Source organism: Moschus berezovskii, chromosome 10 (assembly GCF_049115385.1).
Source record: "Moschus berezovskii isolate FMDL1 chromosome 10, NW_MosBer_1.0, whole genome shotgun sequence".
In the NCBI taxonomy this organism is placed as follows: Eukaryota; Metazoa; Chordata; class Mammalia; order Artiodactyla; family Moschidae; genus Moschus; species Moschus berezovskii.
This window is the reverse complement of record NC_142469.1, coordinates 108,888,595-108,904,145: the sequence shown is the minus strand read 5'-3', so window position 1 is coordinate 108,904,145 and position 15,551 is coordinate 108,888,595. Positions and strand designations below refer to the sequence as shown.

The 15,551-nt window shown below is 48.6% G+C and overlaps 1 protein-coding gene and 1 long non-coding RNA gene across 4 annotated transcripts in view; one reads left to right on the top strand and one right to left on the bottom strand.

Moving 5' to 3' along the window:
• The window catches only part of CEP43 (centrosomal protein 43), a 34,056-nt gene extending 30,943 nt beyond the window's left edge, over positions 1-3,113 (bottom strand). For 2 of the 3 annotated variants that reach the window (XM_055433124.2, XM_055433125.2), the window contains exons 1-4: positions 2,943-3,113; positions 1,581-1,634; positions 791-845; positions 234-322 (exon numbers count right to left, since the gene is read on the bottom strand). In XM_055433124.2, the coding sequence (XP_055289099.2) occupies positions 234-322; positions 791-845; positions 1,581-1,634; positions 2,943-3,044 (300 nt within the window). In that variant the 5' untranslated portion in view covers positions 3,045-3,113. Of the gene's footprint in view, positions 1-233; positions 323-790; positions 846-1,136; positions 1,321-1,580; positions 1,635-2,942 lie in introns of all 3 variants that reach the window. The other variant, XM_055433126.2, reaches the window with a different exon arrangement.
• A 2,680-nt stretch (positions 3,114-5,793) lies between these two features.
• Positions 5,794-14,800, top strand: LOC129561027 (uncharacterized). The gene is made up of 4 exons (XR_008686913.2): positions 5,794-6,241; positions 8,781-8,819; positions 11,988-12,049; positions 13,631-14,800. It is a non-coding gene; the product is annotated as an uncharacterized LOC129561027 (long non-coding RNA).
• Positions 14,801-15,551: the final 751 nt, after the last annotated feature.

The following is a 15,551-nucleotide window of genomic DNA, read 5'->3' as shown; positions in this document are numbered from 1 at the left end:
CCACTAGCAGGCGTAGGTTAACGCCAGAACAAACCCACTCTGCAAGAGCAATCCTGTCCAGTTCTGTGAAGCAGGGACACTGATGCCAGCTGTCTAACAGCTCAGATGGCTTTTAAGAAACTAAGACATAATCAACTATAAAAAACAATCATTTTGTTAACTTTCAACTTGTAATGAACCCATCTGTGTCAAAGGCAGCTTCAAGGACAGACATTAAAAAGCATCATTCTTACTGTGCTAGTTTCAGGCTGAAAAACTGCCAAGGTAAAGTCAAGATTAAAAAACTGAAGAAATTCGGCAACGAGACTGGCCACCAGCCGGCCTGCAAAGAGCAAAAGAGAAAGTGGGAGAGGATCTTTAGGAACCCAAAGCCTCGTCACCAACACTGGAGTACGATACGGCTAAAGGAAGTATAGTCCCCCAGGTTTTAAACTACAGTTTCTTCTCTCTAAACAATACAATTAAGGGGTAAATGCTCAGTCTGCCTCATTAGGACTGTCACACTGAAACAATAAGTAAGGCAACATGACGTTCCATAAATGGAGTAGACTATTTTGCTTATAACTTTTTACAGTAAGTCAGCTTTCTGTAATAAAACTGTCTTTAACCAATAATGTTCCATACCCAAGGATTTTCAATAGCAAATCAACAGTTGTCCAATCATACAATTTAAAATGAGAACTTCTAATAATTGAAATTTCAAAAAATAATCTGAAATTCCTGACCTCTCTCAAATGGAGTCAAGATTCGAAAATTCAGAAACAGACAAAATACACAACAAATATCTTACCATCTTTTGTATTTAAAAACTTTTTCAGGCTCTCATTGGCTAAAGGAGTTTTGTTCTGTTAAAAAAATGAAATATCATTAAGCGTTACATGTTCGTCCCCAAAACCACTACAAAATGTAGACCAAAGTTAAATTTTTTGCAAGATATTAAGTAAAATACTGCCACACAAAAAATCACGGTTAAACCCATTTTGTAACTACTGATTATTACAGGAACTGTCTTTTTGTTCAGGTAAGGACTGAGACATTCAATTAGGCGACTGTTCCTGACAGCAGCAAAAGAAATTTTTAGGTGTAATTTAGGTGTAATAGTAATGGATTTTAAACGTTAATGAATTAGAGGGTACCTGGAGCTGGATGGCATCACCGACTCGTTGGACATGAGTTTGAGTGAACTCCGGGAGCTGGTGATGGACAGGGAGGCCTTTCGTGTTGTGGTTCATGGGGTCGCAGAGTCGGACACGACTGAGCGACTGAACTGAACTGGAGCATAAAGGACTATGAAAGCATTTCTTCCGTTTCAAATTTCCCCTGAGGAAAGGGGTCAAGGGGTCTATGAGATTTAGTACTGACTTCAGAGTTCCTGTGATAACTTTATGTTACTCCAAAACTCTAAAATATATATGAAAAGAGAATAACTTTGACTCTCCCCTAACAGTAAAGAAGCATAATCTTTAGTTCAAAATTATCGCCGGCTATACACTACTATGAACAGCATTTCAGAATGGTTTTTAAGTAATTAGAACTTAAACATAAATGAATATGTTCATTAAAGTTTGTAGATTTCATACCTCTACTTTTTCTTGCTCCTCAAGGGCTAAAAACACAGCTGCTCTGAGTTCAGCCTTTAAAAAGCGGGGTGGGGAGGGGAGGGGAAAGGAAAAAAAATTATCTCCAGACAATTTCCATGGCAAGAAGCACAAACAACGAGATTTCCAAAGTCAAAACGAAAACCAGCAAGATTATAATGCTTAGGAGGCAGGTGCAGAGGGAGGTCAGAGGGCATCCTGACACTCTGAAAAAAGTGACACAAGCTGTCCAGTCCACTGTTCGCGCCCCTGGCACTGTCTCTCTCAGCTCCCATCTCTCTGGTTTAAGCTGTGGCCTCCAGTCCTTAATCATGCCCTCCAGCAGTGTGAATGGATGAGAAAGACACTCCAAGAAACGAGCAGCTGGACATCCGCAGCGCGCTTGTTACAGCGACGGGGGCAGGGGCTGGCCGACCGCGGCTCAGGCCAGAGGCTGGCGAGACCCACGGAGGGAGGAGCAACTCGACCACCGCGCTGCGGGCGCCTGGACCGTCGGCGGCGGGGCGGGGGCCAGGGGGGTAGTGGACGAATGGACCGCAAACGTGCAGCGGGATCGGGGGGGCAGTCAGCAGCTGGACCGCAAGCGCGCACGGGGATCGGGGGAGCCGTGGACGAATGGACCCCAAGCGCGCAGCGGGATCGGGGGGCAGTCAGCAGCCGGACCGCAAGCGCGCCCCGGGGTCGGGGGGAGCCGTGGACGAATGGACCCCAAGCGCGCCCCGGGGATCGGGGGAGCCGTGGACGAATGGACCCCAAGCGCGCCCCGGGGATCGGGGGAGCCATGGACGAATGGACCCCAAGCGCGCCCCGGGGATCGGGGGGAGCCGTGGACGAATGGACCCCAAGCGCGCAGCGGGATCGGGGGGCAGTCAGCAGCCGGACCGCAAGCGCGACCCGGGGTCGGGGGGAGCCGTGGACGAATGGACCCCAAGCGCGCCCCGGGGATCGGGGGAGCCGTGGACGAATGGACCCCAAGCGCGCCCCGGGGATCGGGGGAGCCGTGGACGAATGGACCGCAAGCGCGCCCCGGGGATCGGGGGAGCCGTGGACGAATGGACCCCAAGCGCGCACGAGGTCGGGGGGCAGTCAGCAGCTGGACCGCAAGCGCGCCCCTGCGCCCCGGACGCCGCGGCCGGCCTCCTCCGACTGACGCCGGCTGGGCCCTTGGGCCGCTCAGCGCCGCACGCCGGGCTCCCCGGGACTGACCCGGCCCCGCGCGCGCTCCCCCGAGGCGGCCGGCGGCAGGACCCCGGCCCGGGCGGCCCGTCCGGCGCGCCCCGCGGCCTCCGTGACGCCCGCGTCCACCCCGGCCCCGCGCCCGCGAGCGCCCAGCCCCCGCCTCACCTTGATGCGGTTCAGGACCCCGCTGTTCTCCAGCGTCTGCACCAGCAGGTCCCGCAGCTCCGTGTCCTCCTCCGCCGCCACCGCGGCCGCCGTCGCCGCCATCTCGCTTCTCCAAGACAACCGCCCAAGCCGCGCCAACGGCCGCCGGCAGCCTCTGCCGCAGAGCGCGCGGCCGAGACCACGCCCCCGGCGCCGGCGCGCAGCCCGCCGTCACGTCGGGGCGGGGCCTCGGGCGGCGCGGGGCGGGCGGGGCGTCGGGAGTCGGGGTGGGCGGGGCGTCGGGAGTCGGGGTGGGCGGGGCCTCGGCGGCGCGGGGCGGGCGGGGCCTCGGGAGTCGGGGTGGGCGGGGCCTCGGGAGTCGGGGTGGGCGGGGCCTCGGCGGCGCGGGGCGGGCGGGGCCTCGGGAGTCGGGGTGGGCGGGGCCTCGGCGGCGCGGGGCGGTCCCCAGAGGTCGGAGACTTGGGGGGTCCGGGTGGAAAGTGCGGCTCGGCCGGGAGGCAGGGGGAAATAGCGGCGTTTGGAAGATGTCAGGTGCACGCCTGCGGGTCGCTGCTGTGGAAGACGGGCTGAAGTCCCGGGTCCCCCAGTGGCTTCCCAAGGTGCGGCCGAAGTGTGTGTGCAGGGCAGCTGTGTGTGCACGCTTGCCAGGAGCGCACGCCTCCCCGCGCCGTGCACTGGAGGGTGTGTGGCCGTGCAAGCGCCGCGCTGCTGTGCTTTCAGCCCTGCGTGTTCGCACAGCTGTGCTGTCACGTGTGGAGGAAGGTGATCCCAAACCACGAGCAGTTCAAGGGGAAAGGCTGTAGATTCTAGAATCCCCGGACTCCCGCTCGGCGCGTCTGCAGCCCAGCCTCAGAGTCGATTTTCCCCAGGAGCCCGGGGGCTCCAAGGCGCTGGTCTGCAGGTGACCCTCTGAGATACAAATGAGTGAGAAAGGAAAAGGCGCGGTTTCCTGGCAGGTCTGTTCACACTGACATGTGCTTTTCCAGACAGCCTTACACGGGGGTTTGTTACATACACACAGTACTTTTTTCACTTCCCTAATTTGGATGCTATGCTTCCGTTCCGTTCCGTTCCGTCGCTCAGTCGTGTCCGACTCTATGCGACCCCGTGGACTGTAGCCTACCAGGCTTCTCCGTCCATGGGATTCTCCAGGCAAGAATACTGGAGTGGGTTACCGTTTCCTTCTCCAGGGGATCTTCCCGACCCAGGGATCGAACCTGGGTCTCCCGCATTGGAGGCAGACGCTTTAACCTCTGAGCCTTTACTAACATCACTCAATAAATCCTGATCATTTTTTTGACGGGTACATATATATTTGCCTCTATTTTTAACTCCTATGTAGTATTCTCTTTAAGGATTTTTCACAGCTATTCTTTGTAATTAGGCTCTAATTTATTTGCATTTGTCTGTTATGGAAGTTACTCATACCAGTGGTTTAAAATCAAAAGAAAGGGGAAAATGCTAAAAGTGTCTGCATCCTCCCTACTCACCTAGGCCTCAGCTGTAACCATACCCTAGTGAAAGTGAAAGTCACTCGGTCGTGTCTGACTCTTTGTGACCCCATGGACTACCCAGTCCGTGGAGCTCTCCAGGCCAGAACACTGGAGTGGGCAGCCGTTCCCTTCTCCAGGGGATCTTCCTGACCTAGGGATTGAACCCAGGTCTCCCCCATCTAGTAATACAATTAAGTTTGTTTTTAGTTCTTTTTTAGTTCTTCTGGTTCTTTTTAACTCTAAATAACATATATCCTGACCCATCAACCATGAAAAACATCTTTTCAAAGAATAAAAATTTATCTTTTCTTTCAACTACTAATTTTAAAAATTACATACTTTTACTTTTAACAGTGGAAGATTTTGTGAGTTTTAAATTGTTTACCTGAGTCATTATTTGTAAATTTACATATTACCTACTGGCTCCCTGCAAAGGGAGATGAGGAAGTTGTTGTATCCATACTGGCTCCCACCCATGTTATTAGTTCAGGTTTTATTTTTATACCATCAAGAACTTGCATTCCCTTTTGTACTTATAATTACATTTCAAACCTTGTCCGTAACTGATGGAAAACAGTCAGCAGCATTCACAGCATTCGAGGTACAAGTCTGTAGGCAGAGCCCATATGACTCCAGCTGAACCTTTTCTGCCCCCGGGCCAGCCTCCAGCTTTGGCTTTTTTACCACCAGAGCCTGGTCTGCCTGCATTGGAAAAGACCTGAGATGCCAGGGGATTTGTACCTCCTGAGAGGGCCGCAACAGTGAATAGGTGAGGACCCCCAGCTCTGTCACCCCTGGGGGCAGGAGGTACAGCTCAGGTGTGTCCACTGGCTTCCAATGTTCGGGTTCAGGTTCTAGTTAAATGGCAACAGGCTTTATGAGTTCCCTTCACTGCCTGGTCCAGTTTCCCTGCTCGCACTAGTGTTTCCTGGGATCCCCTCCCAAGGCCCTCAAACTAAGACAGTCCCCCCAGACTGAGTCCTGCGAAGCAGACACAGGGATGGGGTCTGGAATTGGTTCCTCATCAGTCAGATGGCAGCAGGGACCCGCCACGGTGATAAGTGGGGTGGTGGTAACCCTGGAAAAGTACCACAGCTTCGTGGTTGTGACCAAGCAGGAAGGGGGTTCATGTGGGGGGTGCTGGACTTGTGCAATCCCTCCAACATTTGGGGAAGTGGGGGCAATGGTAATTTTAAAGAATGTGGAGTCAGTCTGTTTTTTTCTTTTAATGACGGAAAAATGCTGAAGGCAGAATATGACAGCCAACTATCAGCCCAGAGTGTGTGCCGATGAAATAACTTTGGTAGCTTGAAACCCACTGTGGTAGAAAACACTCAGGAAATGGGCAAGTACTCTAAGTTAGAGCTTAAGGGGAAAACACCAGTTGTTGAACACTTCCTAGCACATTTCCCTTCACTTCACTGGGTTTCCTGAGTCTGAGGATTTATTGTGGCTGTTGTCGTAGAGCCGCAAAGTCGTGTCCCACTCTTTGCAACCCCGTGGATGGCAGCACGCCAGGCTGCCCTGTCCTTCACCATCTCCCAGAGTTTTCTCAAACTGTTGTCCATTGAGTCGATGATGCCATCCGACCATCTCATCCTCTGCTGCCCGCTTCTCCTTCTCCTTTTCCTGAGGCTTTCCACCACTTGTTAATTTTCAAGGCCTCCTGGCCTTGCTAAACCTCCATTTCCTCAGCTATGGAGCATTAACCTGCCTCACAGATTTCTGTCATTTAAACGAGCATAGACGAGGACCTGATCTGTTGGCGGGGGCGAGGTGAACACGGGCAGAGGGAGCCTGCAGGCGGTAAGTAGGCCACGGGGTGCGCCCATCTTTATCTGGCCTCGGCTGGGCTGGCAGCTGGAGTTCCCGTTTCAGCTGAGCTGTGCTTCTCCATTTTGGTCCTTTTAGCAGCTTTGGAAGGTAACTTTCTAAGTCACTAGGGTGTAATTTAAATTACTACTCTATCAAAAGAGTTAATATAATTCCTCACTTGCTCCCAAGGATTCATTTATACAGTGGGGGAATTTGCCTTAAAATGCACGTGTGTTTCCTATCGTAAAGTCCATAAAGTGGAAGCTCTGTTAAAATGTTCATTTCCTTCAGCACTTTAACGCTGAAAATGTCACTATTTATAATTTGTGAACATGGGATTTTTAATAATGCTGTTGTTCAGTCACTAAGTTGTGCTGACTTTTTGCGACCCCATGAACTACAGCACTCCAGGCTTCCCTGCTTAAAGTTTATTTTCATAATTGAAGGAAACATACTATTACGTTTTTAAATATCCCAAATAAGCTTTGAATTAAGGACAAAGAAATGGGAAATGCATTGTTACTTGACTTGGGAGCTAAGAGAGCTATTTATGTATTAATTTTCATATCACCAAAATTGATGGATAAAAGGCTAAAAAACATTTGAAATTATAAAAAAGATGCCCTTAGATGTGGTAATTCTGTGCTCACATTTAGCTTGTTCTAGTACTTACTCATTTAGCCTCCATGTTTTATTTTTAAAAAAACCAGTGCACAGTTGATGAGTTTGCATTGTTTAATTCACCTCCTTATAAGAGTTACTCAATTTATCATTAGTTTTCACAGCTACACTGAGAAATACACTCATCCGTTTAAATCACACAAGTCAATGATTCTAGTGCGTTTGCAGAGTTGTGCAACGTCAGCTCGGCTAATTTTAGAATATTTCTGTCCTCCCTGAAGGAAACCCCTGACCCACTAGCAGTCACTCTCCACCCTACCCCACAGCCCCAGGCAACCGCTATTCTACTTCAGGCTTCTGAATTCAGCCTGTTCTGGTCAGTTTATACAGATGGAGTCACCTTTTGTGACAGGCTTATTGCTCTTAGCCTGATGTTCTCAAGGTTCATCATCCGTGTTGTGGCTTGAATCTGTACTTCATTTCCTATTACTATTAATGCGCAGTAACATTACTACTAATGCGCAGTAACATTACTATTAATGCGCAGTAACATTACTATTAATGCACAGTAACATGCGTTGTATGATTTAACTCATTTCTCTATTCATCAGCCAGTGGGTGTTTAGATTGCTTCCCAGTCTGGGCTATTATGAAAAACTCTGCTATAAACACTCATGTACAAGTCTTTGTGTGAACATATATTATTCACTGTATCTCTTATACCTAAAAATAAAGACAATGTGACCAAAAAAGGTGAAAAAGGACCTTGGGCTCAGAAGTGCAGAAGTGAGGGTGCAGAGGAACTTCCCTGGTGGTACAGTGGTTAAAACTTTGGGCTTCCACTGCTGGAGGCACGGGTTCAGTCCCTGGTCAGGGAAGTTCCACCTACTGCGATGCAGCCAAAAAAAAAAAAAAAAACTGAGCTTGCAGAGAAGATGGACTTGAGAGATGTGAATATGTTATAGAAACAAACCCTTTAATTAGATTCTGATAATAAATTCAGGAGGCTGGACTAGTGGAAATGCCTTCTGACTTCCTACTTGCATATTCTTGGCATAGAAAGTCCCTGTTTCTTTAATATTAAAACACTGAAAATGTATATTGACTCATGGGGCTCCTCTTTCCATCTGCACTTAGGAGTATTCATGCTTTCATTCTCGAGGTCAACCATCCCGTGCTTGAAAGAGTCGGGATGGTTTAGACAGAGGTGGGGGGTGAGTACAGTGCTTCGTGACCTGTAAGCTCTCATAAATGTTTCATAGATTGTGCAAAAGACACTGACATGCTGGGAAAGAAGAACCCCAGCTTCCCCTCCTGGCACATTCATCACGTTACTGAAGCTACTTCATTCATTATTTCAACGAGGATTTAGCAACTGGTTTTGAGTCATGGTTACAAGTATGGACTTTTAAGCCATGATGAGTTCAAATCCTCTTACTGGTTGAGCTAACTGGGGCGTTCCTTAATCTCTCTGTGCCTTGGTTTCTTATTTGTAAACAGGGTCAAAGTCGCCATGTGTGGGCATATGTATAGTTAGAAGGATTGCATAGATCATACTGAAGGTCTGAAACACAGAAATCCCTATAAGAATATGAACTATTATTAGTGGTTATATACAGCCTCATGGCATTTTGTTTCCATGATTTATTATTGTTTAGCCCTAAGTCATGTCTGACTCTTTGTGAACCCATGGATTGTAGCCCACCAGGCTCCTGTGTCCGTGGGATTTCCCAGGCAAGAATACTGGAGTGGGTTCCCACTTCTTTCTCTAGGGGTTCTTCCCAGCCCAGGGATCGGACCCACATCTCCTGCATTAGCAGGTGGATTCTATAGCACGGAGCCACCAGGGAGGCCCCACCCCCTTTTCCATGATCATCTGAGTTCATTGTTGTGTTTTTTTTTTTTTTAGCTCCATTTTATGGATGAGACAAGTAATACTCAAGAGAAGGTAAGCAGCTTGCCCACAGTCATATGGCAGCGACGATGAACAATTCAAGTCTACCTGGTTTGCACGATATTTTATGGAAATACTCCTCTCAATGTTTATATAACGAAACTTAATTAAATCAAATGGAATTAAAGAAATAGAAGAAAAATGGTTGGATGAAGAAGGTATAGAACTCAGGCAATAGGAAAGGTGGTGCTACCATTCAAAGCCACTAGGGGGCGGCGTGCGCCAGAGCAACCGGCAGTTCAGTTCAGTTCAGTCGCTCAGTCGTGTCCGACTCTCCTTTTATATTGGTTGGTTTTGCCATACATTGACATGAATCCGCCCCGGGTTTACACGTGTTCCCCATCTTGAGGCCCCTCCCACCTCCCTCCCCATCCCATCCCTCTGGGTCATCCCCGCATACCAGCCCCGAGCATCCTGTCTCATGCATCGAACCTGGACTGGGGATTCGTTTCACATATGATAATATACATGTTTCAATGCCATTCTCCCAAATCATCCCACCCTCGCCCTCTCCCACAGAGTGCCAAAGACTGTTCCATCCACCTGTGTCTCTTTTGCTGTCTCATATATAGGGTTATCGCTATCATCTTTCTAAATTCCACATATATGCGTTAGTATACTGTATTGGTGTTTTTCTTTCTGGCTTACTTCACTCTGTATAATAGGCTCCAGTTTCATCCACCTCATTAGAACTGATTCAAATGCATTTTTTAATTGCTGAGTAATACTCCATTGTGTCATTTTCATTAATCACTCAAAGATATGATATCTGATCCTATCCTGGGGAGTTAATGGACTCCTCACTTAGCTGGTGGCTTCTAATTAGATATGCTTCAGTACTGAGAACAATATGAAGGTGGTTTTCTTCTACCCCAGGACTTCTCTCAGGTTTTTAAATTTAGCTTTATAATGCTTAGCCTTCCTTATTAATTTAATTATCTTGTTGCTAAGTGCCTGTCTCCGCATGAGTGGTTGATACAAAAAGCCATCGCTATGGTACCCTGTCAGTGTACAGTACACTCAGACCTTGGAAACTTGTATACTTTGTGTTTCAGAAGCTTCTTGAAGAGTTGAGATTTTAAAAAATTACTGTGATTTGTTGTTACTATTTTGATTTGTTGTTTTAACCCATTAGTTAAATACCTTTGATGCTGAAGTTCAGAATTTGATCACTATATCAGAGCTAAGATTAATTAATTAAAACCATTAGATGTAACTGAAGGAAATAGAATTTAATACTGTTATAGAAATTAGGTGTCACTAATGGTAAAGAGAAATCTGTATGCAGGTCAAGAAGCAAAACTTAGAACTGGACATGGAACAACAGACTGGTTCCAAACTGGGAAAGGAGTACATCAAGGCTGTATATTGTCACCCTGCTTATTTAATTTATATGCAGAGTACATCATGCAAAATGCCAGGCTGGATGAAACACAAGCTGGAATCAAGATTGCTGGGAGAAATGTCAATGACCTCAGATATGCAGAAAGTGAAGAGGAACTAGAGAGTCTCTTGATGAAGGTGAAAGAGGAGAGTGAAAAAGCTGGCTTAAAACTCAACATTCAGAAAACTAAGATCACTGCATCTGTTCCCATCACTTCATGGCAAATAGACGGGGGAACAGTGACAGACTTTCTTGAGCTCCAAAATCACTGCAGATGGTGACTGCAACCCTGAAATTAATAGATGCATGGTCCTTGGAAGAAAAGTTATCACCAACCCAGACAGCATACTAAAAAGCAGAGACATTACTTTGTCGACAAAGGTCCGTCAAGTCAAGGCTATGGTTTTTCCAGTGGTCGTGTATGGATGTGAGAGTTGGACCATAAAGAAAGTTAAGTGCCAAATAACTGATGCTTTTGAACTGTGGTGTTGGAGAAGACTCTTGAAAGTCCCTTGGACTGCAAGAAGATCAAACCAGTCTATCCTAAAGGAAATCAGTCCTGAATATTCATTGGAAGGACTGATACTGAAGCTGAAGCTCCAACACTTTGGCCACCTGATGCAAAGAACTGACTCATTGGAAAAGACCCAGATGCTGGGAAAGATTGAAGGCAGGAGGAGAAGGGGATGACAGATGATGAGATGGTTGGATGGCATCACTGACTCAATGGACATGAGTTTGAGCAAGCTCTGGGAGCTGGCGATGGACAGGGAGGCCTGGTGTGCTGCAGTCCATGGGGTCGCAAGGAGTCGGACACGACTGAGCTACTGAACTGAACTGAGTGTTAAAGAACCCACCTACGAATGCAGGAGACATAAAGAGATCCTGGTTTGATTCCTGGGTCAGAAAGATAACCTGGAGGAGAAAAGGGCCACCCACTCCAGTATTCCTGCTTAGAGAATCTCATGGACAGAGGAGCCCAGCGGGTTGCAGTCTGTGGGGTCACAAAATGTCAGATGTGACTGAGAGCAAGCGCGCACACACATACACAGAGAAATCGATACTATTATGAGTCCAAAATGGTTGTGAATTTTTTTTCTAAACATGGGTGAGACAGATTAAATCTAAAAAATACACAAGAAGAAAAACATATACACAACATACAAAGATCAGCATGCACTCACTGAAAGAAATCCTAGCCCCTTAAAATATCTTTTATATACATGTGTGTCTATATACATATACCAACCTCTTCCTTTTGCTTTTGCCTTTTCTTATACTCCTGACTCCAAAATAGTGGTTCTCAACTGGCAACTTTGCCCTCCTCGGGGACATCTGCAAACATTCTGGTTGATGGGGAGAGGGCTCCCTGCTCCTGGGGTCCCGTGGGTGGAGGCCAGGGACGCTGCGAACATCCTTCAGTGCCCAGAGCACTCCACAGCAACGCGTTGTCAGGCTCCGAGCATCAGTCAAACCCGTGTTGAGAAATCACGTTGTAGAACAACACCCTAACATCAGTGTGACGTAACTGCAAGTGACCAACTTTGTGGCCCACCCTTGGTAAGGTTTTCGCTCCAGGTTAAATTCCTTTTGCCTCTTAACACAAGACCTCTTTCTCACCTGCTGAAGCCACTGCCAGCTCTTAGTAGCTTTGTGTTCAGAACCTGATGAAACTTTGCCCAATGAAACTCTAAAGCCAAAAGGAAGCAAAATAATTTTGCTTTTGACAGAAAAATGTATGTGGAACAAGTTACTTTTAAAAATGTTAAATCTTTCAGAAAGGCCACTTCAAGTTGCTCTGAGAGCCTTAGACGGAAGATCTACTTCCTCTGTGACTTTGGTAAGTCAGCCATGTATCCAAGACTTAACAGCCTATAGCATATCAAGTGCTAGAGAGTTCTGGTTTTGGTTTTCAACTTAAAACTTACAGAATGTGACAGACCTATCTGCCCAGATTTACCAATGGTCCCCATTTTGTTGTATTAACTGTATCATTGTATCTATCCCCTATCAAGGTATATCTATATATTGATCAGTTCATTGATCTGTTCGGAACCATTTGAAAGTTAGAAGCAGACAGTGGGTCCCTTTACCCTCAAACACTTCACTGTGGACTTCCTGAGAATAAGAACTTTGCCCCACGTGGTAGAGAGATTCTGATCAGGAAACTGACCATTGTTACCATACGACTGTCGGGTGGCCTGCTGGTGGGGTGAGGGGTGGGCCGTCCCAATTCCTAACATTTGCCGATTTCCATGGTGTATGGCTCACCGGGGCTGATTCTAAGTTACCAGCAGCAACAACCCGTTTGCAGGATTCCTCAGTGTTTCATGATGAGCCGTGAGCCAGCCAGGCCCCTCCTCACTGGTTTCTACAGTTGATGGTCAAACTTTCCAGCGGCTCCAAGCGTATCCCCATCAGCAGACATTGTTCCCAGCTCGGGGTTCAGTCCGGAGTCATCACTACTCAAGTCCCCTCGCTCTGCCATTATGCAGAGTGGCTCCAGCCTCTCTGGCCTGTCGTGACATTGTTGTGTTTGCAGAGTACCGGTTAGGTCTTCTGTAGAGTGTCCTTTAGTTAGAATTCATGGTGTATCAGATTTAGATTATGCATTTTTGGCAAGAACCCCATGTAAGTGCTGTGTCCTCAGTTCGTCCCATCACTGGTGATACAAAGCTTGGTCACTTGGAGCGGTGGTCTGAGTGTCCATGTCTCCCCCCCAGATTCATAGACTGCAATCCTGACCTCCACTCTGATGGGATTTGGGGGTTGGGCCTTTGGGAGGTAACAGGAGCCGTGTCTTACCGGAGACCTGAGGGAGCTCTCCAGCTCTCTTCCCGCCCTGCGACGATGGCTGGGAGACACACACAGTCCACCAGGCATGGGAGAGGATCTCACCAGGCGCGAACCCTGCTGCCCTCATCCCGAGAAAGGCAGTGTCGTTGATGAGCAGCCAATCAACGGGACTTTGCCGCGGCTGCCTGACCTGACCAGGGCTCTTGGTTTAGTGGTGTTTATGAGGTTCTCCATTGTCCAACTATTGTGTTTGCCCTTGTAACTAGTAAGCATTTTATGAGGCTGCTGCTGCTGCTGCTGCTGAGTCACTTCAGTCGTGTCCGACTCTGTGTGATCCCATAGATGGAAACCCACCAGGCTCCTCTGTCCCTGGGATTCTCCAGGCAAGAACACTGGAGTGGGCTGCCATTTCCTTCTCCAATGTGTGAAAGTGAAAGGTGAAAGTGAAGTTGCTCAATTGTGTCCGACCCTTAGCGACCCCACGGACTGCAGCCTACCAGGCTCCTCCATCCATGGGATTTTCTAGGCAAGAGTACTGGAGTCGCTTGCCATTGCCTTCTCCGTTTTATGAGGCTACGCAGTGCAAATATCTTCATTCAACTCTATGAAATGTATTTGTTTTTAGGTGGAGGACACCTGCTCTACAACACTGTGCTGGTTTCTGCCACGTCATCGTGCTCACCGTGGGTGTACACGCACCCCTCCCTCCTGAACCTCCGTCCCCTCCAGGTTGTCACAGAGCGCCAGGACCGAGCGCCCTGTGTCTCAGAGCAAGTTCCCACCGCTGTCCACTTCACAGCTGGCAGCGTGTGCTCGTCTTTCCACCCGTCCGCCCGTCCTTGCCCACACCCCCAGGCCCGCCAGTCTGCTCTCCACGTCTGCATCTCCACTGCGGCCCCGCAGACACGTTCATCAGTGCCATCTGCCAAGATTCCATACAGATGTGTTAATACGCAATCCTTGATTTTCTCTTCCTGACTTACTTCACTGTATAAGGGGCTCTAGGTTCGTCCACCTCACTGGAAGTGACTCAGCTGCGTCTCCTGTTTGTGGCTGAGTGATCTTCCACTGTATGCACGTGCCACGCTTCTTTACCCATCCCTCAGTACACCGTTCCTCATTTTGGCAACGGGGCGCCCTCCTCCAGAATGGCCCCGCGCACCCCACCTCTGGCCCTAATGCCTTCCTCCCACACGGAGCAGGAAGGGTGTCGGCGTGCAGCCGAGGCGCCGGGGCCGGGGACGTTTGACCTTGAGGCGCTGTCTCCAGCCTTGCTCTCTGGGGTCTCTGGCTCTACAGAAGCCAGGACGTTGTGCCCCCAAAATAGGTGAGAATGATAATCTGATATTTTTAAAGAAATGAACGTGAAAATTGGTCAAGGGAAACCACACCACCTCACGTGTCGGGTGCCAGAGGAGGAGCTCTCGCGCACACACCACTCAAGGGCAACGCAGACTCCAACTGGAAGGGACGCTCCTGCCATCTCCCTCAGGTTCCTGAGGGAGGAGGAAGATTTCTCCCCTCGCCTGGCAACAGCTCAGCCAATGAGAGACTCTCACGACTCAGCCAATGAGAGACTCTCACGACTCAGCCAATGAGAGACTCACCCAACTCGGCCAATGAGCGGCCACTGCCCTTCGGCTAACCTCCTCTAGGGCACTTTTGTCTACTGCAGTCCCCGCTTCCCTTTCCCTGGAAAAGAGTTCTCTCGCCTTTGCTTTCCTGGGCTTGCGTGTGGCTCACCATAGCTGCCTGTCTCGAATAGCAAGTCTTTGCTGCTCTTAAATAAACTGGTTTTGTTGGTAAAATAATTGGCTGTTTTATTGTTTTAGATTAACAGCAGACATAAAAAATGGCATCAGATATAGAAAACAACGTGTGTCAGAGTTAGAAAACTCAGAAAGGAAGTGACAAACTCAGTGAAGAATTAAACATTTGTATGTGTTTAAAAAAATAACCCAGGAGCAAATGAACAGAACTAATAATGCGTTAAGAGAAAGAAGTGAGAAAAAACAGATATTGGAGGAGCCTGGTAGGCTGCAGTCCGTGGGGTCGCTAAGGGTCGGACACGACTGAGCGACTTCACTTTCACTTTTCACTTTCACACATTGGAGAAGGAAATGGCAACCCACTCCAGTGTTCTTGCCTGGAGAATCCCAGGGACGGGGGAGCCTGGTGGGCTTCCGTCTATGGGGTCACACAGAGTCGGACACGACTGAAGTGACGCAGCAGCAGCAGCAGCAGCAGCAGCAAGGTGGCCAGGATAATGGGTATGCGAAGCTATCCACAAACTAAACCCCCAGAGCCTATGTGTGTGTTTCTTTGTCTAGCAGAGGTGATTAAACTAGAGATCTCACAACATCCTGAATCAGTAGGGTGAGTTTAATCTAATCACTAGGCTTCCCAGGTGGTGCAGTGGTAAAGAATCTGCCTGCAATGCAGGAGATGTGGGTTTGATCCCTGAGTTGGGAAGATCCCCTGGAGGAGGAAAAGGCAACCCACTCCAGGATTCTTGCCTGGAGAATTCCATGGACAGAGGAGCCTGG